The sequence below is a fragment of the Coffea eugenioides genome, chromosome 11 (assembly GCF_003713205.1).
Source record: "Coffea eugenioides isolate CCC68of chromosome 11, Ceug_1.0, whole genome shotgun sequence".
Taxonomy (NCBI): domain Eukaryota; kingdom Viridiplantae; phylum Streptophyta; class Magnoliopsida; order Gentianales; family Rubiaceae; genus Coffea; species Coffea eugenioides.
This window is the reverse complement of record NC_040045.1, coordinates 39,263,747-39,288,844: the sequence shown is the minus strand read 5'-3', so window position 1 is coordinate 39,288,844 and position 25,098 is coordinate 39,263,747. Positions and strand designations below refer to the sequence as shown.

At 34.1% G+C, this 25,098-nt stretch overlaps 1 protein-coding gene and 1 long non-coding RNA gene across 2 annotated transcripts; one reads left to right on the top strand and one right to left on the bottom strand.

Annotated features, from left to right (window-relative positions):
* Positions 1 to 3,411: 3,411 nt before the first annotated feature.
* On the bottom strand, positions 3,412 to 23,581 carry LOC113753808 (protein DETOXIFICATION 12-like). Its single transcript, XM_027298051.1, has 8 exons — positions 23,342 to 23,581; positions 4,749 to 5,293; positions 4,578 to 4,664; positions 4,432 to 4,488; positions 4,098 to 4,336; positions 3,772 to 3,977; positions 3,592 to 3,670; positions 3,412 to 3,479 (listed from the first exon to the last, which is right to left on the bottom strand). The coding sequence occupies exons 1-7, from the start codon at positions 23,579 to 23,581 to the stop codon at positions 3,608 to 3,610; spliced, it is 1,437 nt and encodes a 478-aa protein (XP_027153852.1). The 3' UTR covers positions 3,412 to 3,479; positions 3,592 to 3,607.
* On the top strand, positions 8,694 to 11,620 carry LOC113753809. Its single transcript, XR_003465084.1, has 4 exons — positions 8,694 to 8,808; positions 11,108 to 11,182; positions 11,332 to 11,376; positions 11,469 to 11,620. It is a non-coding gene; the product is annotated as an uncharacterized LOC113753809 (long non-coding RNA).
* Positions 23,582 to 25,098: the final 1,517 nt, after the last annotated feature.

Genomic DNA, 25,098 nt, shown 5'->3' with positions numbered 1-25,098 from the left:
TGGTAGACAAACTCTAGTAAAAAATACAACCTCACAGACACAGTCCATTTATCCGATCATTAATGCAAAGATGGTTCGCTCAATTCATTAACAGGTTAGTTATAGTCGTCAACAAGTTCTGACGATCAACCTTTTTTTTAATTTATTGATGACCAAGGTACGACCATTAAGGTACGACCATTAATCACTCCTAACCCGGAAATAACTGTAGGTACGACCGTAGGATTTAATTTTCTAATTGCATGAAGAATTAGAAAAGCCTAACCCTAATTAATAACACACTAAGAGGGTTATTTAAATTAGATTGCACGTTCCCCTAACGTCTGTAAACGCTAGTTACCACTAATATTAATTGACTAAACAATTACGGATTTAGTTGATTAATTTGGCAATAGATTATTGGGTCACTTTGAATATCGGATCCTAGTCATTCAGTTAATGAAATAATCTCTAGAAATTAAAATAGAGAATGCACAAATATCAAAAAATTGAAGGAATGAGTTGAGATTAGTTCGATCTCACAGATATTTGGGACTGTATCGTTGAGTTGATCTCAGACTAGATCAAGAAATTAGCCACGCCAACACGTAGAATTTTTGAACATCAAATCGTGTTCCCCCTAAACAATGTAATATGTTTCATGCAAAAAGTAAAGGAACAAAGAGGAAAAACTATGCTCCTGTCTTGTGGCTTCCAAGCAAAGACGAAAAGAAAAAGAATCCTCGTCTAAAACAATTTTTTGTCAGCAATGATACATTTGTATAACCTACTCAATTCTAATCTAGGGGGAGGGGGAGCCTAAGGAGGTTGTGGTAAGGGGCTAGTGGGTATACAGACCTAACTAGACCAAGGAAGTGTTATGGCACAATTCTTAGATTTTTTTCGCTGCAAGTGAGGTTTGAACCCTCACCAACAGCCCAAGGAGGGACTTAAGCCCCTCCCTAGTGACCACTGAGCCATTGGCCCAGGGGTTTCTAAAACAATGACTAGGCTCTATTCTAGTCAGTCTCCTAGCCAAATAAGGAAACAAACAAAGATAAAGCAGCTAACCAAAATTTACTTGTTTCTTGTTTCCTAATACTAGTAAACTACTAGTCACAAAAGGAAAAAGGATTGGTTTAGCACATCGTGGAGCCAAATTTGTAACTATTCTGGAAGCTTCCCACATGCACAACATATTCTCAAGAAAGTCTCCCTTTGTAGCACTTTTTACTCCGCCTCCTGTAATTAGGTCCAAATACCAAATATAAGTATACTTCAACAATTAAAACAATATTTGTCAAGGATAAAAAGGGAAATTAACCATAAATTTAATAACAAATTACGCCCTGTCATTTTTTACAGTTTCACTGCTATCCCTTGAAATTTTAAAAAAATCGCTAACCTCCCTTAAAATTAATTTTCTTGTAACAAATTAGCTCAATTCTAAAAAATCAACAATAAAAAATGATTTCAAGAGTGAGAAGAATATTTCATTCCAAAAGTGCCCTTCACCTTATTACTAGTGGGTTGACTTATAATCAAAAGGGAATTTTAGTTAAAATAGAAAATAAAGACTAAAAGCATATTTGGGTTACTTTTTTTTGTGAAAAAATTTTTCTTACATATTTTTAACCATCTTTATTTCTTCATATATATCACCTTGATACCGCATATTTTTCTATAAAAACTCTAAAAAGTTGCAACCCAAATAGAACCTAAAGTTTGAGAGTCTCAATATAAGTGAGGAATATTATAACACTAGCATAAGCACGGTAAAATTCAGCAACAATGACTACTTTCCATAGAATTGCATAAAATAGTAGAATTAAAGAATTAGAGAGGAAGTTTTGTTAATTTGGAACAATATATACACGTAGTATTGGGAATTTCTCTTTGTATTAGAATTTGGAACTCGTAGTATTAGAATTCAGAAGATTTTGAACAAGATTTGGAAAAGAAAAATATCTCTTCAAGAAAAAACCACAAGAAATAAAAAATATAAAAAATGCTAAAATATGTTATGTTCTTTGAATTATTTCTTTCACTTATGAGGTCCATTATTTCACATGATTACTAAGAAATTTTCATCATTTGTAATAAAAAATAATAATAACTCTCAAGCATGTTTGGGTTAATAGAAAGGAAATGATTTTAATAGAAAAACAGGTAAATTAAAGCAAAAGAAAATAATTTCTAAACATCTTGTTTGAATTATGTATACAAAGAAAATAAAAAAATACCAAAAATTTTGGAAAAGAAAGGAAAGAGTAGATTATGTATAGTTACATTTTATTTGCAACTTAATAATATTTAATTGTAAACATATTTTAACAGTTTACGTCTTTTTGTGTGTTTTCATATTCATCTTGTTATTTTCATGAAAATTTTATGAAATAATAATGTCTCAATAGAAATTTTAATCTTTTTTGGGGGAAGAAATTACAAGAACTACTAAAATATAGAAAAAATGTTAAAATGTTAACAATTATCATTAAAAAAAAGTTTAGTATTCAAGATTTTCAAAATTTTTACATTCCAAATAATGGTTAATTTAGTACAAGTCACTAAATTATTTCTCTCCATATAACTATGATAAATTTCCTATGTTATAAGGGTAATAAAGTCATTTGAGCATCAATGAGGTAAGCATTAGATTCCAAATAGCCGATAGGGGAGGTAAGCGATATTTCTATAATCTCAAGGGAAAGCATTGAAATTGTTAAAAATCTCAGGAAAGGTTTCTTAAATTGTCTCTAACGTTTAAGTATGAAAAATCATAAAATGTAGTGAAGGTCTAAATACGCAACGGATGTTCTGTCCCACACCCTGTGCTACTCTCTATCCCACTTTTTATTATATTGCTATTTCTTCTTCACAAACATCATGTTTTAATTCTTTTTTATTTCCTTAAAATCCAATAACTATTAATTGAGTAATACACAAAATTTAACAAACTCAAAAAATCAAAATACATAAAAAATGAGATATTTTATGAATTTTCTGCTGTATTTTTTAATTTTCTATTATATATTAGTTTTTTGAAACTGTTGTATTTATTTTTTACTCAATTAATAGTTATTGGATCCTTAGCAGCCAATATGCTTTATATATATATATCAGCCAATATGCATCTCAATCAACCTTAAAAAGTAACATAAGACAAAAGATTCACATAAGATCAGTCCTACTGTGCTTGTAAACCTTGTTGATTTGCTTGATCTTTTGACACTTAAACTGTTTCCAAGTAAATTTTCCTGTGGTAGAGAAGGGATTTCACTCCGGAAGTAAATTTTACAAACAGACAGGAACTTCTCAGTCACTAACCTGTCTCTAAACCTCCCAAAAGGAGCAGCAACAGAACAGCTATTCCCAGGGGATAACAGTCCTTAGCTATATATTCCTAGGCAATAACAATCCTTAGCAATTTCTAGGCAATAACAGTCCTCAGCTCCAGCTTCATACAACCATCAAAGGCATAACAGGATTACAGCAACTTGCTGCAAAAGATGGAAGAAGTCAATATTGAAGTTGTGATTATGGTGCCAATGAGAACTATCATCCAATTCTTCTGTAATTTCTTCAATTACAGCTTGAAGTTGTTCAAATTACCAGTAGGTTCTTCGTATCACATTAGTCCTTCTTCAGCTGAAACATTTTCTTGGAACAGCCTCTCTCGTGCCTTTATTGCCTGCATCAGTTGAAGGCTTCTAAGTGATGAAGAGAATCAAAACATTTCCAGATTTGGTCTAAGTAGCTCAACAGATTTAAGAAAAATGTCAGACAGAAGACCTGTTTTTCCCAATTTGTGCATATTGTTACAATAAAGAGCAGTAAACTTTGTACAGTAGCACCGGATAGGATACCGATCCAAAGACCTTTCCCTCTTATCTTTACCATGAAACCTAATGCAAGAGCAATAGGAATTCCAACAAGATAAAATGACGCAAGATTGACATAGGCTCCAATATGCTGCCAGCCACATCCTCTTGCAACACCTGAAAGAAGCAATTGGATTACAAGGCAACAGCAGCCAATTATCCAACCTCAATCCCCTCTTCCCTTTTCCCTCCAATATAACAATGCAGAGAAAGCAAAACAAAAGAGAATAAACTTACCCGAAAGGGTTCCTTGTAGACTATCCATTAAAACAGATAGACAAACTAGGGGAGCCATGGTTGTGACGTAATCCACAACATCTTTGTCACTGCTAAAAACATAGCCAAAAACATGCCGGCTAGCAAAGAGGGCTCCATCTACTATTATCACCTCTGTGACAGCAAGAACCATCACACCAACTACAGAAACTCGAGCACCTTCTGGGTTTCCTGCTCCTAACTCATTTGAAACTCTGGTGCTGAAGAAAAACAAAATGAACAGTTAACATCAGCATATTTTCATCATTTACCAAAGAGACACCAGCAAAAATGGATTCCCGTGTGTTCAACATACCTTACTGCAGCAGCAAGTCCATACGGTATTGCATATAGTGTAACAATAGTGTTTAGGCTGTTCACAGAATCCCAATGAAAAGTTAGGCTATTGCATCAAGATCAATTTATCCCTTTGTTTCTTCCTGAAGGGTGATAAGAACGTACCAGACAGATAGGACAGATGTTTCAAGCTGTGGGTTTGGCAGAAGGCCTGATAACAAAATCAAAATTTCATATGACCACCATTCAAGGCTGCAATTATCAATGCCAAATCCTTTACAACCTAAAGATATTTCATTTCTGAGGCACTAAAATAGATGCAAACATGGAGATTACCATATCATGACAGCTGAAGGAATAGCAAAGCGGAAAAATTCTTTCACTCCGTATAACACCTCCCTTGAAATTGGAGCACGGGTTTTTTCACAGGAAGAAGAGCAGCTCATGTACAAACCGAGAATAATTACGTTCAACCACATTGAAATACCAATAGCTAATGCAGCTCCATGATTCTCTAATCCAGAATTGTGTACAAGCACCCAACATATGAGTATGTGGAAAGAAATTGAGATGCAGGAACTTACGAGCATGGGAAAAATCAGACTTTGCATTTGAAAGTACCGAACAAGTGGTTGAAGAGTTGCATAGCCAAAGAGTGCTGGAATAAGCCAGGTGGCAAATATTCCAGCTTCATGTGAAATCAGAGGATCTTGTCCAGTCAAAGCGAGAATTTTTCCCAGGTACATCCAGATGATAGAGAGAGGGATACAAACAATGAGGAGACAAAAGATAGCAGTATACGTATGGGTTCCAAGCTTTAGATATTGCTGGGCTCCATAAGCTTGCCCACATAGAGTTTCGAGAGCACTTGCCATCCCTGACTGTTTAAAAAATGAATTGTCCATTTTGATTAGAATCATTTCACGAACTCATAGTTGTTAGTAATAGTTTGTAATGAGAAAGTTGAAATTCATTGTCTTACATTGAAAGAGGATAGAGTGCTCATTGTCTATATATATATATCCTTGTCTTGTTTCCTTAACAAACTTGGTCCAAAATATTAGTTTAAAGGGAAAGTTAAGTGGGAAAGTTATTTCAGTTTATATCTCATACACTTGAATATGAATTGAAAGATATATAAAACTTCTTGACAAAGGCACTTGGGCACTTGGGGCACCTTGGACCTTAGGGCGTTCTGATTAGGGTAGGGTGTTAATTAATTGTCTGAATATTTATTTTTGATAATTAATTAGAAGTAGTTAATGACTGTTACATTTAGCAGACATATCTGTTAAATGGTTAACTACCTATACACCTATTCAATAAGGATTGCATCCTTTGATAGTGTCTTGGATACACTACAAGAAAATTGGTCATCAGTGACAACTTTTCTCTGTGACGAAACAAAGTTGTGATCCTTTATTGACAACTTTCTAACTCGTCACAAACCTCTAATGGGAGCCAACTCATTTGTGACGACTTAGAAAAGTCGTCACTAGTAAATTCCCGCCAAGATTTAGTAAGAGCGCGGGAGTGTTTAGAACACACAATAGTGACGACATTAAGAACATCATCACTATTGCTTGGCCTATTTACGGACGACTTTTTGTTGTCGTCACTGATCACCAAAAAAAAAAGTTATTAGTGACAACATTTTGTAGTGATGACAATAAGTCGTCACAAAAGGAGTTTCTTTAGTCGCGACACTTAAAGTTGTCACAATTGTATCAAAGCAACTAAATATTTAGTGACGACCCATTATTTTCGTGACAAACTACACTGCAAGAAATATGGTCATTAGTGACAACATTTTCTAGTGACGACAAAAGTCATCACAAAACGTGGTTGTTTAGTGACGACAAGTATAGTTGTCATAATTGCTCAAAGCAACTAAGTTTTCAGTGACGACCTTGAAAAACGTTGTCACTAAAATGATCTATATAGTGACAACTTGTAATATCGTCACTGTCACTCTACCGATTCGGATTTAGTGACAAGAATTAATCGTCACTGTTTAAAGTACTTATTTCTATGTCACTTTCAATAATTCTACTGTGCCACCCTAACTTTTGCGATTTAGTCCCAAATGTTGTAAAAAATTCCATTCATTCCATTATGATACCTTAACTTTTACAATTTAGCCCCATATGTAGTACACCGATTTTTTTAATTCTATTATTACTCCCTAACTTTTGTAATTTAGCCCCATATGTAATTCACCAATTTCATTAATTTTACTATGGCACTCTAACTTTTGCAATTTAACCCCCATATGTAATACACCAATTTTATTATTTCTATCATGGCACCCTAGCTTTTACAATTTAGCCCCTATTTTTTATTAGGAAATTGCGAATGGTATCTTGATAAACTATGCATAAATATTTTATAATTTTCTCAAACTTAAGTAATAATTTGTTATAAACTCTAAAGATATATCTTTCATTACAATAGTTATAAGGCAGCCAGGTCTTTTTATCAATGGAATAAGAAATTTATGCCAGATTTATCCTTTGTACTACGTGCCAAGTAGTATTAGCAAAGGAATAACAAAGTACTACAAAGTAATTAACAAAATAGCCTTCAGGGAGTGTAGTTTATGGGCAAATGAGCATTATCTATTCAAAGTACCAACTTTTTATGGGCATTTTACTCTCAAACATATAATTTATGATAAATTTATAAATGTTTGTAAGTAAAATTCAAAAAGTGTTACACTGATTTCTTACAAAACGAAAACTGGCAGGTTATCTTTTCAACATAAATTAAATTTTTTTAAAAAAAGAAATGGCCCATAAAGTACCAACTCTTTGTGGGTTTCCTCCATTACATGAACAAATATTCTGCTCTTTATGGGCATTTCACTCTGAATCATTTAATTTATGTTAAATACATAAATGTTTGTAAGTAAAATTCAAAAAGTGTTGCACTAATATTTTTATGAAAGGGAAACTGGTAGGTTTTGTATTTAACATAAATTAAATATGTGAAAGGAAAAAAAAAAAGAAATTACCCATAAATCTATGTCTTGCAAATCTATACTAGTAAAATAGTTTCAAACAAAATTAAACATTAAAATAAACTGTAATTTATACACATTAAAATATCTGTAATTTATACACATTTTGCAACTACTACTTTGTGTTTTCTCTGTAATGAATTTTTTAACTATTGAGAACTTAAGGTTTGTCATGCAAATCTATACTAGTACAATAGTTTTAAACAAAATTAAACATTAAAATAAATGTTTGAAAAAGAACAAAAGTACATTTATCACTTGCAGTAATGTAACAAAATTTTCTCAACCATTATCAATATTTTCACAAAAGTATTAAAAACTAGCAATTGACAATATTAAAAACTAGCAATTTAATTAGTGACGACTTTTCTTGTCATTATAATCTTGAATAAATTAGTGATAACATTATGTCATCACTAAATTTTCTTTGATTTTGACTTAACAATAATGTCTTATTAATAGCATTTGATTATTTTTAATGAAAGTCTGTTATAACCATAGAATTTGACTTTCGTTATTTTCAATTAATGATGTACTTTAGTGCTGCAATTATAAAAAATTGCAGGGCTAAAATATTTACAAATTATAAAAGTATATTTTCACTTATATGTAATTAACAAATTTTGCCACCTATATTGATGAAAATTTGTGTTTTTGTACTAAAAAATAAAGAATAATATTATAGCAATAAAATCTATGCTTCAAACCAAATTAAAAATAAAAAAAGCATGATGATTGGTCTCAAATGTTGGGAAAATGATTATTTTTATTGAAACTATGTTATAACCATATAATTTGAGTTTAATTATTTTCAATTACAAGATGTTCTTTAGTGCTGCAATTATAAGAAATTAGTATAAAATATTAGCAAATTATAAAAGTACATTTTCAATTATATGAAATTAACAATTTTTGCCACCTATGTTGATGAAAATTTTTATTTTTTGCTAAAAAATAAAGAATAATACTATAGCATTAAAATCTATGGTTCAAACCATATTACAAATCTAGAAAAAAACATGATTTTTGGTATCAAATGGAGGGAAAATGAGTGAAGTCAAAATTTTGATCAAATCATAGTGAAAGTGCCGCGCAACAAAAACAATATCCAAAGCAAAGCAAAGACCAAAGCAGCGGAACACATTCTGAAAACAAAAGCAACGGAACACTTGGTCTGACTTAAAGCAACGGAACACTTGAGACAAACTTTCACCGAGCTGAAGTAAACAAAAGCTTCCGCAAAACAGAGCACTAAGCACCAAAACAGAGCTTCCGCACGGCCTGATACTTTCACCCACACAACAAATCCGTTCTCTGGCTTCTCACTAGCATCACCATGGCTGTCCAGCATTAAAGTACAAGGTTTTCATTGGAAAGGTTCATTTTTCTCTCTCCTATACATTTTCCCCAATTTTTCCAAATCCCTAATATGTAAGATCCTTTTTGTTATCGCTACTGAGTCGCCTGGATTAAGCTGTGTAGCTACTTGTTTTAGCTTCAATATTTCGGGTTATCTGACCACAGGTTAGGGTAGTTTAGGATGGTCCGAGGAGCCAGTGCTCCTTATTTTCTGGAATGCATTAAAGAGGGAGGAGACAGAATTGTTGAAAATTGGAATGGAATTCTATGTTGGGCATTCCGAGAGAAGGGATCGAGTTTTGTTTAAATAACTGGCCAATTAGGTGAGTAGTTCAAGGTTATTTCATTGACAGCGCAATTAATTTTTGTAGGCTTACCCAGTAAGCGAAGTTTTGAGCTTCCATGGTTTTGGTTTGCTGTCGTTGGAAATACTGATATATTAAATTTTTGTGGCCCTATTGCTAATTACGTAATACATGTCTTGGTTGAGAGTTAGGTGTAACCGTGACCAAAATCTTTTTCGTTTTCTTGGGTATATATCCCCTTATCCGATAAGGTTGCCATGAAAGGGGACAGAAATTGAGGGAATGGACGAAGGAATCATTTATGTCCACTGCCCAGTTCTTGTGAATTAGCAGCAACCAAGACTCTAGTCTCAGTGGGTCTATTTTGTCTAATATTTTCAGTTGCATTGCAATAAATTCTGGTATTGTTTTTTTAAAAAGAAAATTCTGGTTTTTGTATATAGGGATCGAAGGGTTAAATTAACACCCTATATCTGAAATCTGCACTTTTGATGGCTTAATAAGTAGCATAGTTATATTGATTATGTACAGCATTAATCCTCCGAAGTGGAGCATAAGCTATGGATTTAGTTGACAAATTGATAAAGTCAAATCGGTCATATTTTATTCAAGTATAATTCTCAGAAGTATGCATGTTAAACAGTGTATATATTTATTCTTTTCCCAAAAATACCAGTTAGGATGATCAAGAAAAAAAATGAACCAGCAATCTAATTTTTGTTCTTTTCTAAAAATCACTGAAGAAATAGATAAGCTAACAATCTAATTTTTCTACAATAAGTTTAACGTTTTGCTTTTGAATAAATGGTCCTCGTTTGATTACTCTAACATTTAAGTGGCACTAGACTATTAAACCACTCTATGGAGATATTAGATATACATATTCTACAATATTTTTAATCCAGGCTGTCCTACATATTATCACATCACTAAATGACTTTCTGATCTTAGCCGGTGACCACAATTTCATTTAGCTATGGTTTGTTTTTCAATTTACTTGACCGAGCTCAGGTAGGACATTAGGAACTGTGATGAGTCAATTTCAGGCTAATTGTAAAGCGCATAGCCATCAGTGGAAGCTTTAAGGACTTTCACTAACCTGGAATTGGATGTTCTCATATTTAGTTCAAAGTCACGTATTCCTTAAAAGATATGAGCAATTTGAAAACCTGTCTTTCTTGTTAGTAAACTGATTATGCTGAAAGTCCCCTTTTTCCTCAAGATACTCCAGATTCTAAGTTTGTTAAAAGGAGATGCTAAATTTATCTTTAATGGATGTTAAAGAGGCTGGTGGAGAAGGTCTATGCCTTGTATTCAAGTCCTTACAGATGCATGCCTTTTTTCCTTTTTGCCCCCTCTTCTCTTTTTGCGAGACTTTTCTGCTGCCAATAGAGTGGTGCACAGAAGCTAGAAGTACCTGTTCAGTGGTATGCAGTTGTCATTGTGCATTGCCCTTGCTTCTATTTTTCATTTTTTTTCCCTCCCCTGTAACGTTTTCTTTGACCTTGAAATCCCATGTATTATGTGCATTACTGAACACTTACAATCTTCATGGTCAAAATTTGTATATGTTACGAGGTTTGATTGTACAAAAATAGAGCATATGAGTTTTGACTGCATGCTCTTTTTTTGCCGTGCAAAAAAGATTGATCTTATATGGCTCTGTAAGTATAATGGGAGTAGATTGGTCAGTATGTGAGGAACTAAAGCAGAGAATTAGATAAGGAAGAACTGGAACTAAATCATTTTGTAAGAATTTAAAAGGCTTGTATGGCAGATTACAGTTATCAATAAGTTGGAAGCTTCATACAGGGAGACTTAGTTATATTATATAAAAGCTCCTTGTTCTGGTTTGATTAGAGAATCTTTTGGTCCTATAGCTGTTTGCTGGTTTATTCCTCTATCAGTGGTTAATTGAATAGGTTACTGTGGGTTATAATATCTGAATACAATTCTTAAGATGTTGACAGTGTTATCTGTTTGCATTAATTCTTGGTTGTCTATTATAACAGGTTGAAATTGCTAAGGCCTATGAAAAAGGTGGAGCAGCATGCCTCAGTGTATTAACAGACTAGAAATACTTTCAAGTAAGGATTTAAACTCTTCAGTCGTTTGGTGACTTTTTTCTTCAGGGTCATATAAGCCTGTCTCTGCAAGTCAATGTATTTGTTTTTAAGTTAATTCTTACTGCTAATTATCATCACTACTTTTTTGTTTCTGTGCTCCATAAAATAAGGGAGGCTTTGAGAATTTGGAGAAGATAAGGAATTCAGGAGTGAAGGTATTTTTTTTCTTCTTGATGCATATTTCTGCTGAATATTAGCTCGAAGTATTATTTTTGAAAGTGATTGCTGAAACAATTTACATGTGCAGTGCCCTCTGTTATGCAAAGAGTTTGTTATAGACGCTTGGCAAATATACTATGCTCGCACAAAAGGCGCAGATGCAATCCTGTTAATTGCTGCTGTTTTACCAGATCTTGATATCAAATACATGACTAAGATCTGCAAATTGCTTGGTTTAACACCACTCGTGGAGGTATGGTTATTGTTTTCTTCTTTCTTTCCTTTTGCTGTCTTAACAATTAATAGAACTCAATTCCCTCCTCACTTTTAGTGTTAGATTTAGGACGTTTAAGTCAGGGTAATTTTCATTTTCTTGTTTGTGATTTGTACAAAAATCGGAATATCAACAAAAATCTGTAATGATATCTCAAGTTTGTTTTTCGTCTTCTTCATGAAGAAAAAATTTCTTTTTTAAACATATGTAGGTTAGTGGTCCTTCTGTTCTCATGAAGGCTGTCTAATAATTATCTTGGTACTTTACTTGAAGCAATTTTGGTTTTATTTTTTCCTGATTTTGGTTTTATTTTGTTTTTCTTGTCAAGTAAAACGTTTGAAGTATCAATGATTTTGACCTTTGTTTGTCATATCTCATTTTTTAGGTACATGATGAGAGGGAGATGGATCGTGTTCTTGGGATTGATGGGATTGAACTTATTGGAATAAACAACCGTAACCTCGGTATGTTTCTAAAGAAAATTCTATATCGATCATTTAAATCTTCTCCTTCTTGATTGTGCATTTAAAGTTTGATACCTTGATATTTTGATTCTGAAGCTGCTATCAAGTTTACATTCGATTGTAGCTGTATTTGGACAAAAATTAGTTCCTTGTATTCTTACTAACATCGATGAGAAGGCCTAAATATTTTCAAGTAGCTAATCATTTGCTGAAGTGTATATCATTTGCACTGTGATGCTATAAATAATAATACCAACAAATTAATTCTGTTATGACAATCCCCTACTACCCTTTTTTTTTTTAAACTTTCTAGGAATTAACTTCTTTGACATACTTCTGCACGGCACCGATTGCTAGATGCCAAAATCTGGTGCTGGATACTCTTCCTAGTTATATCTCGTCTTGCTTAGTGCTGATATTCAATATGGTTGCATGATATAACCTTTTTCTCTTAGAATGGTAGTTCGTAAACAGTCAGTCAGGAAAAAATGAGTTAGGTAACAATGGGTAAAGGTGCTCATCTTGAGGATGGGTGAGTGGAAACAAGCTATAAATCCGAAAAGAACAAGGATGAAGATGATAAAAAATGCACAACTTAGAAAAAATGTTAAAAGAGCAATGAGTAGCTTACAGAATCAGTACAAGTCATTTGTTGGAGTCTTGCAAGTTAATTTAGCTTTGTCTATCTGCAGAAACATTTAAGGTTGACATCAGCAATACTAAAAATCTTCTTCAAGGAGAACGTGGGAGAATAATCCGAGAAAGAGGCATAATTGTGAGTATCCTATTTCTGCACTTTTCTCATGCCCTTTAAGATTTCTCCTTCTTTGTTAAATTGTTGACAGAGGCACATGACTGCCTCATTACATATTATTTTGTCTAATCACCAATGTATTCATTTTCCTGTCTTCAAAATCTTTAGGTCGTTGGTGAGTCTGGACTTTTTACACCTGCTGATATTGCATACGTGCAAGAAGCTGGCGTCAAAGCGGTATGTTATGAATGTTTTGTAGGAAAGTTGTCTACTTTTTCTACTTCCACAATCATTTCCCATTCCCTTGAATGTATGAGAAGGGGCAGGAAAAGCTGCAAGCAGGCATCGATTCTAGTTGTAAACAATAATTACTGTGAGAGTCCAATTTAATTGTTCAATAAGTTGAGCTATTTAAAGAAGAAGAAAGAAAATAAAAAAAAACTGTTTTAGAGAGCTCTTTAGTTGAGCTTATGTAGTGTTGTATTTGTATAGATTGGACTGTGATTTCTAACTTCTTGCTGGTGTTGTAATATGTGGGCCCAAATTATATGAGGTTCTTAATGAATTGTAATTTTTGTCTTAATAATCTAAGTCTCATTACTTGTTCTTTATTATTGTACTCCTCCCCTTACTTACTTCTTTTACTCTTTTATGACAGATAAATGCTATTCATACTAGCTTTTGGAAGATATCTATGGTTATGGTTGAAGAATGTTGAAGACAAAATTACCTTTTGCTCATGGAGTGGTTCATTTAGATGTTCTTCAATTTCTTAAACTGTGATTGCTTTTGTAAATGTACCTTATGTACAAGTGATATTTTGGACAAATGTTATTTTTGTAGGCATTAGTTGGGTAATGTACACTTGAATTTGGCATTTGAGAATGCTATATTATTACCATGTAATCTAATGCAAATACTTTTGGTTATCAATCGTTCATGTTTATTTGTATGGTTTGTTTAAAATCAACGATTTAGCAATGATTACAGACCAAATTATGACTATTAAGCTATTGAGAAATTATCTAATGACAAAAAAAAGTTGTCACAAAATAGAAAATAAAAACTCCTTGTCACAACAGAGATTGTCACTAAATCTAAGCTACATTTGTGACAACAATTGTTGTCAGTAAAATAGTTATATACAATGGCTTTCGGTGCTTTTTAGTGACGACTTTAAGTAGAGCATTTTTGACAAAAGATCAAGTCGTTAATAAAACACTTCCGGATTGTCGTCACTAATGCCCACTATTTAGTGACGACAATCAGGTCGTCACTAAATAGTTGTCATTAGTGACGACAATCTGGAAGTGTTTTATTGACGACTTGATCTTTTGTCAAAAATGCTTTACTTAAAGTCGTCACTAATGACAACTATTTAGTGACGACATTTTAGGTCGTCACTATTTACTTTTACCGACGGGGATTTAGTGACGACTTTGTGACGATCAAAAAGTCGTCAATAAAAGGTATTTGTGACGATATTTGTATGTTCTGTGATGACTTTGTGTTGTCACTGATGAACAATTTTCTTGTAGTGATAGGTGTTTCAACTCTTTAAAATAGTAGGATTTTGACAGAATTAAATCACTTTTTTCATTGATAGTTCTTAGACTTTGTTGTATCCTAGAGATAATTTGTCTAATATAGAGACATATAACACCTTAAGGAAAGTGTTTTCACACCTCAAAGTCTCTGCATTTGTTTAGTTTAGATTAGTTATTTACTATATTTCCTACAATCTTAAGGTGTTATTCTCAACAATGGAGTCAAGTTCTGAATCCGCTTTCAAAGTGATGAATTAGGACTTTGTCAAGTTGGACAGATTCGACGGCACTAACTACTCACGTTGGAAGGATAAGATGACGTTTTTCTTGACAACTTTGAAGATTGCTTATGTTCTAGATCCTTCACTTCCTGAAATTCCAGTGCCTAAAGATGATGATTTTGATGAAGTCAAGGCACAACGCAAGAAACGGGAAGAGGACGAGTTGTTGTGCAGAGAACATATCATGAATACTCTTTCTGACCGCTTGTATGATCTGTATACTGCAGTCAAGTCGTCAAAGGAAATCTGAAATGCATTGGAGTACAAGTATAATACGATGAAACAAGGTGTGGACAAATTTCTGATTATGCAATATTTTGAATTTCGTATCACTGAGAATTCTTCTCTTATGGATCAAATTCTTCTCTTATGGAAGTATCTGAATCTTTGCACGTTGGAGCAATAATAGCCAAACTTCCAACCAGTTGGAATGATATAAGAAAAAGTTGCTCCACACTACTGAAACATTCACTATAGATCAGATTCTGAAACATTTGGGTATTGAAGAAGATACCAGAAATCTTCAAAAGAAGCAAACAGAATCTGATATTAAAGTGAATGCTTTAAGTGAGAAGAATTCACAGAATTTTTCTGGTTCCAAAAGAAAGTCTCCAGAAGCAAATACATCTAAGAACAAGAAAAAGAATAGAGTCTGCTATAAGTATGGCAAAAAGGACATTACAAGCGTGAATGTAAGGCAGATTGCAACAAAAAGCAAAAGAAAGACAATGCCAAAAATGCAAATCTGGTTGAACAAGAAGTTACTGAGATTGTTGCAATGGTTTCACATTAGAACATTGGCATGATTTCTGAGTTGCATATGGCTGCTGCAACCAAATCGTGTAACTGGTGCTATGATTCTGGTGCCACTGTGCACGTTTGTAACGATAAGTCCCAATTCAAGACTTATGAAGAAGTTCCTGATGGTCATGAAGTATTGATGGGAAACCATAATACAACAAAGGTTCTTGGCAAAGGAAGTGTAGACTTGCAATTTACTTTAGGAAGGAAACTTATATTGGTCAATGTACTTCATGTTCTAGAAATTAGGAAAAATCTTGCGTCGGCTGATGCTTTAAACAAAAAGGGGCTAAAGGCTATACTAGAGTCTGATAAGGTTATCTTCTCTATGAATAGTGTATTTGTAGGCAAGGGATACTTTTGTGATGGAATGTTCAAACTATGTATCAATAAAGATAATATTTCTGCGTATGTTGTAGATGCTTCATATTCTCTCTGACATGGTAGATTAGCACATGTAATCATAAAATTTTGCAGTTTATGTCTAAACATGGGTTGATTTCGTTTAAAGATAATGCTGAAAAAAGATGTGAAACATGCATACAAGCAAAAATGACCAGATTACCTTTTCCTAAAGCAGAAAGAAACAATTATTTGTTAGATCTTGTTCATTCTGACGTTTGTGAATTAAATGGGTTTCTAACAAGAGGAGGAAATAGGTATTTCATCACATTCATTGATGATTATTCAAGATATGCGTATGTTTACTCGATGAAAATGAAAGATGAGTCATTTCACATGTTTAAGTGTTACAAAAATCTTGTGAAAAATCAACTAGGAAAGAAAATTAAAATTTTGAGAAGTGATAGAGCTGGAGAATATTTCCCTACTAATTTTTCTCAATTTTGTGAAGAAAATGGGATAATACACCAAACTAGTGCACCATATACCCCGCAGCAAAATGGTTTGGTAGAAAAAAAAAATAGAACTTTAGAAAATATGATAAATGCTATGATTATAAGTTCTGGACTGCCTAAAAATTTGTGGGGAGAGGCTTTACTGGTTACTTGTCATATACATAATCGAGTAACTTTGCTTAAATCCAAGATATCACCATATGAATTATGGAAAGGTGGAAAACCAAACTAAACTTGACGTATTTTCGATTTTAGAATTGTATAGCCTTTTATAGAGTCCCTGATCATAAAAGAACTAAATTAGAACCTCGAGCACTTAAAAGTGTGTTTGTAGGCTATGCTGAAAATTGAAAAGCATATTGATTGCTAGATTTAGATTCTAATGTCATTGTGGAATCTAGAGATGTCGAATTTTTAGATGATAAATTTTTTTATAATTCGACAATGAGTACGGATTCAAGTCAAGAGCCACTACCCATGTCCAATGCTGGACTCTCTACTAATAATAAAAGGAATGTAGGCGACGTTCCAAGTGAATTGAGGAGAAGTCAAAGACAGTGGAAGGAAAAACATTTATCCTCTGATTTTATAGATTCACAAGCTATTGCTTTCTCAGTTGAAGGCGATAGACAATTTCTACTTGACAAGATTCCTGTCTTGTTAAATGTAAAAGATGGCTCTAAAACTTTTAGTGAAACTATGAAATCAAAAGATGCATCGTTTTGGAGAAAGGCAATTAATGATGAAATGGATTCATTATTGAGTAATCATATTTGGATTCTAGTTGATTTGCCTTTGGGTTCTAAGTCAATTGGTTTTAAGTGGGTATTTCAAAAAAAATATGATACTGATGGTTCTGTACAAACTTTTAAGGCAAGGTTAGTAGCTAAAGGATTTAGGCAAAAAGAGGGAATCGATTATTTTGATACTTATGCACCAGTGGCCAAAATTACATCTATAAGAGTACTATTAGCATTGGCTTCAATGTTTGATTTGTGTGTACATCAAATAGATGTAAAAATGGCCTTTTTAAATGGTGACTTAAATGAAGAGGTGTATATGGATCAACCAGAAAGCTTTGTTCTACCTAGAAATGAAAAGAAAGTTTGCAAACTGATAAGATTTTTGTATGGTTTAAAGCAAGCACCTAAACAGTGGCATCAAAAGTTTGAATCTGCTATACTCTCTAATAGTTTTAAATATAATAATGCTGATAAGTGCATTTATTCCAAGTTTACTAGAGAGTATGGTGTGATAATTTGTCTATATGTGGATGGCATGCTAATTGTTGGTACTAATTACAAAAGCGTTGAAGAAACTAAAAAGTATTTATCTTCCATATTCAATATGAAAGCTCTAGGAGAAGTAGATATTATCTTAGGAATTAAAGTTAAAAAACATAGCGGGGGCTATTCTTAAGTCAATCTCATTATATTGAGAAAGTTTTGAACAAGTATCAACATTTGAAGGTGAAAAAAGTAAGCACTCCTTATGATCCTAACTTTAAGTTGTTTGAAAATTCTGGAAAGCCAATTGCTTAATTAGAGTACACTAGTGCAATTGGTAGTCTAATATATGCTATGCATTGTATTAGGCTAGATATTTCATATGCAGTTTGCAGACTCGCTAGCTATACTAAGAGTCCTGGTATAGAACATTGGAAAGCTATAGGTAGAGTGCTTGGATATCTTAAAAGGACAAAAGATTTAGAGTTTTCCTATAACAAATTTTCGGCTGTACTTGAAGGTTATACTGATGCAAGTTGGGTAACCAGTGTATGTGACAAAGTGTCTACTTCTGGATGGATTTTTACATTGGGTGAAGGAGCTGTTTCTTAGGTATCAAAGAAACGAACTGCCATAACTCATTCCACCATGGAGGCTAAATTTGTAGCCTTAGCAGCTGCATGCAAAGAGGCTGAATGGTTAAGAAACTTACTGTTAGACATCGAGTTGTGGCCGAAATCGATGCCAGCCATTTCTTTGCATTGTGATAGTGAAGTCACTATGTCTAGAGCGTTAAATAGAATATATAACGGCAAGTCTAGACATATAAGCCTAAGACATGAATATGTCAGACAATTATTAAATGATGACATAGTCATAGTGGTGTATGTTAGATCATTCAACAACTTAGCGGATCTATTCACTAATGCTCCCTGAAGAGATGTAATGAAAGCAACGTCATTGGGAATGGGGTTAAAAGCTTTTGTCTAAAACTACTAGTAATGGTAACGCAATCTCTGTTCTAGCACTAACACTAGATGAAAAGTTTAAACGGTAATAACAAGTTACTAATAAGTATTTGTGAGCACTAGAAATTGTATTATACCATTGCAAGGTACTAGTGCAGTTTGATGCTTAAGAGGCAGAGTATCATGCTCTTAATGAAGTTAAAAATGGTTTCATAGTGCTTTGGTAATAAAGGCTTGAAATGTACTTCACCTATATGATCATGGGAGTGGTGCCGCTCATAGCAAAAGTGGGGGTTTTCTTTTGTAAATGATCACGAATCTAGGATGGAGCACACGGCCAGTAAAAGTGCTAAAAATCATTTCCGAAACTATTCTCCGAAAAGGATATAATCTTGTGGGTGCTATTTCTGTTTTAACTTTAAAGTTATGGTTTAAGCTACGTAGCCACTATGACTTGTTAGAACAAGTGAAATACTTACACTAAGAAAAGGGTTTAAGGTCACAAACACCTTTCTCTATGCAAGATAATATAAGTGCTGATTTAATTTCATTAAAAACTAAGTGGGGGATTGTTGGTAATAATTTTTTAAGGAGAATTGTAATTTTGGTTCCCAATCTATAGTGTATGTGCGGAATTATCTCCAATCTATTTCGAAAATCAATTTTGGTCCCCAATCTATTCAATTTTACGCTAAAGTGGACAATTGACGGAATCTCTTTAATTTCAATCGGAACTAAGTCACGTGAGATCACGTGCCGGCACCTAAAACCCCTTTTTCAATTTTTTAATTTCTAAAACACATTTTTTAATATTTTCAGGTTTCTCTTGCCTTTTGTCTTATTAAACAAAGACATACAAAGGGTAATCTCACAATCCAAATTATTTCTCTTGTTGGCCGCTGCCTTCAAATCCCCAAAACCCATGGCACGAGTAAGAAGCTCAGCTTGGCCTCCAAGTCCAAGTCTCGTTCTTGCCTCCATTAGTAATGGAGATAATCTGTAATCAATGCCAGAGACGGACCCAATTCAACTCTCCTGCACAAACAACAGGAGCAGCAGCAGCAGCAGCAGCAATACTACTTCATAAGCAAGCAAGCAAACAACCGAGATAAAAGAACAGATGATAATAATTGGAAATCAATGGGATTATACGGACCAAATCATCAAAGGGATTATACTGGTAAGTATATTCTTTCCCTATTAGCCATTCTTCACCGTTGAACTGGAATAAGCATTCAATTAAAATTGGTAGGTCATGCTTACAGTTGGAACAGACACTTCATCGGTGACTATAGAATGGGTCTTGTCTCTTTTGCTCAACCATCTCGAGGTGCTAGAGAAAGCTCGAGCTGAATTGGATGCTCAAGTAGGGACTGATCGATTGGTCGACGAACATGATCTATCCAATCTTCGTTATCTTCATAACATTATTTCAGAAACACTTCCGTTGTACCCAGCAGCACCAATGCTAGTGCCACATGAGTCATCCGATGACTATAAAATTGGGGGATACAATATTCCGCGAAGGCACAATTTTGCTAATTAAGGCATGGGCAGTTCACAGGGACCCAAACGTATGGGATGATCCAACAAGCTTCAAGCCAGAGAGATCCGAAGGCTTGCAGGTTCAGCCATCAAAGCTGATTCCATTTGGGATGGGAAGGATCTTGCCCTGGTTCTAGCCTAGCACAGCGGGTGGTGGGTTTGGCCTTGGAATTTCTAATTCAGAATTTTGATTGGAAAAGAATTGGCGAGGAGGAAATTGATCTGGTTGAAGGGACAGAAGTGTCCATGCCAAAAGCCAAACCACCAGAAAAAACGTATTTTAGAAATAAAAAATTGAAAAAGAGGTTTTAGGTGCCGACACGTGATCTCACGTGACTTAGTTCCGATTGAAATTGAAGGGATTCCGTCAATTGTCCACTTTAGCGCAAAATTGAATAGATTGGGGACCAAAATTATTTTTTGAAATAGATTGGGGATAATTCCGTGCATACACTATAGATTGGCATGGGGACCAAAATTACAATTCTCCCTAATTTTTAATGAGAAAGTTGAAGTTTATTGTCTCACATTGAAAGAGGATAGAGTGCTCATTGTCTATATGTGTGTGTGTGTGTGTATATATATATATATATCTTTGTCTTGTTTCCTTAACAAACTTGTTCCAAAATATTAGTTTGGGGGGAAAGTTTGGTGGGAAAATTATTTCAGTTTATATCTCATACACTTGAATATGAATTGAAAGATATATAAAACTTCTTGACAAGGGCACTTGGGCACTTGGGGCACCTTGGACCTTGGGGCTTTTTTATTAGGGTAGGGTGTTAATTAATTGTCTAAAATATTTATTTTAGATAATTAATTAGAGGTAATTAATGACAGTTACATTTGGCAGACATATCTGTTAAATGGTTAACTATCTATACACCTATTCAATAAGGATTGCATCATTTGATAGTATCTTGGATAGGTGTTTCAATTCTTTAAAATAGTAGGACTTTTACAGAATTAAATCACTTTTTTCATTGATAGTTCTTAAACTTTGTTGTATTCTAGAGGTAATTTGTCTAATATAGAGGCAAATAACACCTTAAGGAAAGTGTTTTCACCTCGAAGTCTCTGCATTTGTTTAGTTTAGATTAGTTATTTACTATATTTCCTACAATAGTAAGTCACTAATCTTATCTTCAAATTAACGCATCTACGCCAAATGTACTACTCCTAGTCATTTCTGTACTATACCGGGTCTACTTTTGCAAATTAAAGCCACCACCATTTATCACCACTGCCACTCCCACGGTCATCTCCCCATCAGTTCTTCCGAAAACCAGCCATGTTCATAATCCCCACCGGATTAAATGGCCTGGCAGCATTGAGCAAACCGAAAAACACAGCTTTTCTAGAGTTGTATATGTAGATACTTGTTTTCTAATGAGTTGTATTCAGGGGTACTTAATAGAACTCTTTGTCATGCCAGGAATCTTCTAATCACATATAAGATGGCAGCAATAGTCTTGAAAATTTTGCATCTTCAATTCTCTATGCTGTAAGCATATGAATGTAATTGCTTCCGCTTTTCATCATCATGATCATAACGGACAAATGTCACAGAATCTCCGAAAAAAGTTAGCAAAGCGAAATTTTTGGGCAAGACCATGTATCTGAAAGTTGAAATTCATCTTCCCTCACAACTGATGATTAGAGCTGCTGAGTTGCATAGTTACTTAGCTATCACCTATACAATAAAAATTATGGTGAAGGCTTCTTCTTTTACTTTTCTCTACCATGACCATCTGAAAGTTGACACTCATATTCCTGCATAACAGGTGACTATGAAGTACAATTCCGCAGTTACTTATCCATCACCTATAAAATGAATAATTATGGAGAACACTTTTCCTTTTTCGTTTCTTTGCTACCAAAATAAAATCTTCCAAAGACTTCTAATTTATGGAGGCAAAATGGGTCATACTTCCACTAACATAAAGTTCTATTTAGCATAGTAAAACGTCGTCTTTCTTTTTAACCATGCTACACACAATGGTTCCACAAGTCACAACTGCCTAAGTGCTTTACCCTGTATTGTCACTGAAAGTCAGAAAGCAGTGCTACCACAAAGAGAAGGTGACATCTCTTTTTCAAAGTGACTGTATGCACATAAATAACCAACCATCCTTGCTAATACAACTAGCAAAAAGTACTCTGAATTACCAAAATGAAAAAAAGAAGAAGCAAGAGCATTCAACTTTTTCACATTTCTATACTCTCTTTTGATAGCAAAACCATTTCCTTGTGTCTTCTGAAAATGCCTAAGGAATTTAGATTGGTAGAAGGAAAGATCAAGACATGTAATTCTGTTATCTTGTGGCCCTAAATCCCAATTACCTGCATTGTGCAAAATTTGACAATTCTACTTCTCTATCTTGCTGCATAAGGTGTAAATGGTGCTGGTCAATTTTCAACCATTGCTAAGATTTATTTAATCAACCACCGATGGCAAAAATTATCATCCACTTTGATTTTGACCTTTATCATCCAAGCTGAAGTGTTACAACAAAGTACACCATTACTGCCTACTACTAATCAACAGGAAATTGAAAGGGGATATTTAAGTAACAAAAGTATCTCCACGGGAATTTGGCAAAGTATTCTTTCCAATCATGACATTCCTAATTCTAAAAGTTCTTTGACTCGTGCTATCAAAATATTCAACAGTCATATCTTCTATTCTCTTCACTGATCAGGACAAGAAAAACGAAGAATAAAACGAAAATGAGAAATCCTTGGATAAAGCTAATGATTTTTCAATACGTAACAATACTAATGGTTCTATTCAACCTTCAAAATCCTTATTCATTTGACTTGGAGCACTACCATATTGGGACTACTGTACTGGTAACATCGTTCAATTATTTGTAAGATGTTTTTTAAAAAAAGAGAGAGAATAATCACTTTATTCAAAGCAACAACATCTAAAATTTTCACAATATCGTCAGAGGGAAGGAGGAAAAGCATAAAGAAGTGCATAGTTGTGAAGCTAAATCTTGTAAACATTTTTTTAATCAATAATCATCAGACTTTTTTTTTTTAATCAAGATTGGGACTGAATTTTAAGTTTTAATTACCCTTCATTCCTTCTGCCTCGAACATATCAAACGAAAAAACTGTGACAAGAAATGCTATGGTGACAGAAAATAGAATAGAAAGTAGAAGCAGCTCACATGTAAAAACAAGCATATAAAAAAACAATAAGGCCAAGAAAAGAGGCAAAGTAAAGGCTACTCACAAGAAGACTGAAGCCAGTAACAGCACAAAGAGAAATGGCTATGGTGGAGCTTGAAAGTGAAAGTTCACCCAAGTGCCCAACCATCATCAAAGATATAACTTCGACCAAGAACTGGCATAGAGTCACACCCACCATAGGTCCCGCTATGCAGCAAAGTCTCTTCATTTCTTGGCCTATAAGTCCCCATATTAGCCTTTCTGCCTTCACTTCTCTCTCTTTTACTAACAACCCTTCTTCCATTCTCTTTGTATATGCGTAGCTGAAGAGCTTTGAGCGTTCTTCACTCCAGAGACTGCCCCTTCAAATACTAGGATTAATGACAGAGACAGAAAGACGACCATTGTGATTTTTATTTTTTGGGGCAGTCCCAACTTTCAAGTGGGTTGGCTCTCCGACCATTGTGAGTGACAATCGTGTCATAATGACTTGAATTAGCACAACAGATGTTGACACTTAACAACGAACAACGAATAAGACAGAAATCCTAAGAATATAAAGATGGGAGTTGATGTTAAGTACAGTAACCTGAGGTCCTCTATGGGCACCATTAGTGCGTGGACTTCCTTGGAAATTTGCAAATGTTGTTGCTGACATGGCAGTGAAGTGAATGTGCTGAAGTTTGTTAGTTGTGGGTTGTTTTTACTTTAATGCCCTTTTTTGGCAAGACAGTAAAATGGTTGGCTTAGGTGTCTATTGTTTAAGTGATAAGCAACTTTGCATGCTTTGTTTAATTTCTTTAGTGCTTTCTTTGTTGGCACTCTCTTGGTCCGTTGTTGTGAATTCCTTGTGATCAAAGCCCTCAAATTTCTCCTATAAAATGAAGATCATGTCAGCTGTTTTGCTTTCATTTCAATAATATGGCTCGCACGTTCTGTAGGTATTAAAGTATATATACTTTCTCTGCTTTCCAGTTGCTCTGTGCTAACTTTGAATACTGTTGGTAAGTTGCTCTCTTATTGTTATTTCCTTTTGCATTTGCCTATTCATTGTTTTCATTCGGAATTTTGTATGAAAACTTTGTTTGCGTAATATGGTCACCTATAACTGCTTGTTTTTACGAAATTGTGTTGTCTTTAGAATGTGTCTATAGAGTTGCATGTTAGATCAACTTGAAAGTATGGGTGATTAGCCCAGGTTTTGAAATTAGTGGAGATTTGCCTTTGCATGTGTGGATTCAGTAACTATAAGTGAAAGTGTAAGTTATTGGATTGAAGAAGCTTTTGTTATCAGCTTCGTTTGTTGGATGCATGGAGCTATTTTGTATGGATTTTTTCGTTGCTTATTATGCTTGCCCGTTATTGCTTCTTTTCACAAAGTCACCACCCAACAATCAATCTTCACCACAAGAGAGGACTACCAATCAAGCTTCACAGGATTCTGATGAATAGAGAGCATTTCCAAGATAAAAACACTGGAGCAGAAAGCTCAGGCAATACAAAAAAGCGACTAACAGAAACCATAGCCAGCCAAGCACAGCACCGCAAAGCTAACTAACAGCTAACAATGTACATAATAGAAAGCAGACAAATCTACTACTGCCAGCTACCAAATCACCACACTTCGTTTTGTCTACAGCTTATTAAGAGCCCCTTGCTCAGGCATTTTGTAACCTAAACTGAGCGCTACTTTCTTAGCTACAACTACATATTACTTCTGTTTAAATATTCCACATTTTCCACTAAAATCATAAGCAAAATTGGACACCCTCACGCAACGCCTGAGGCCTAAATAAACTAGTATTAATATACAAATCTAAT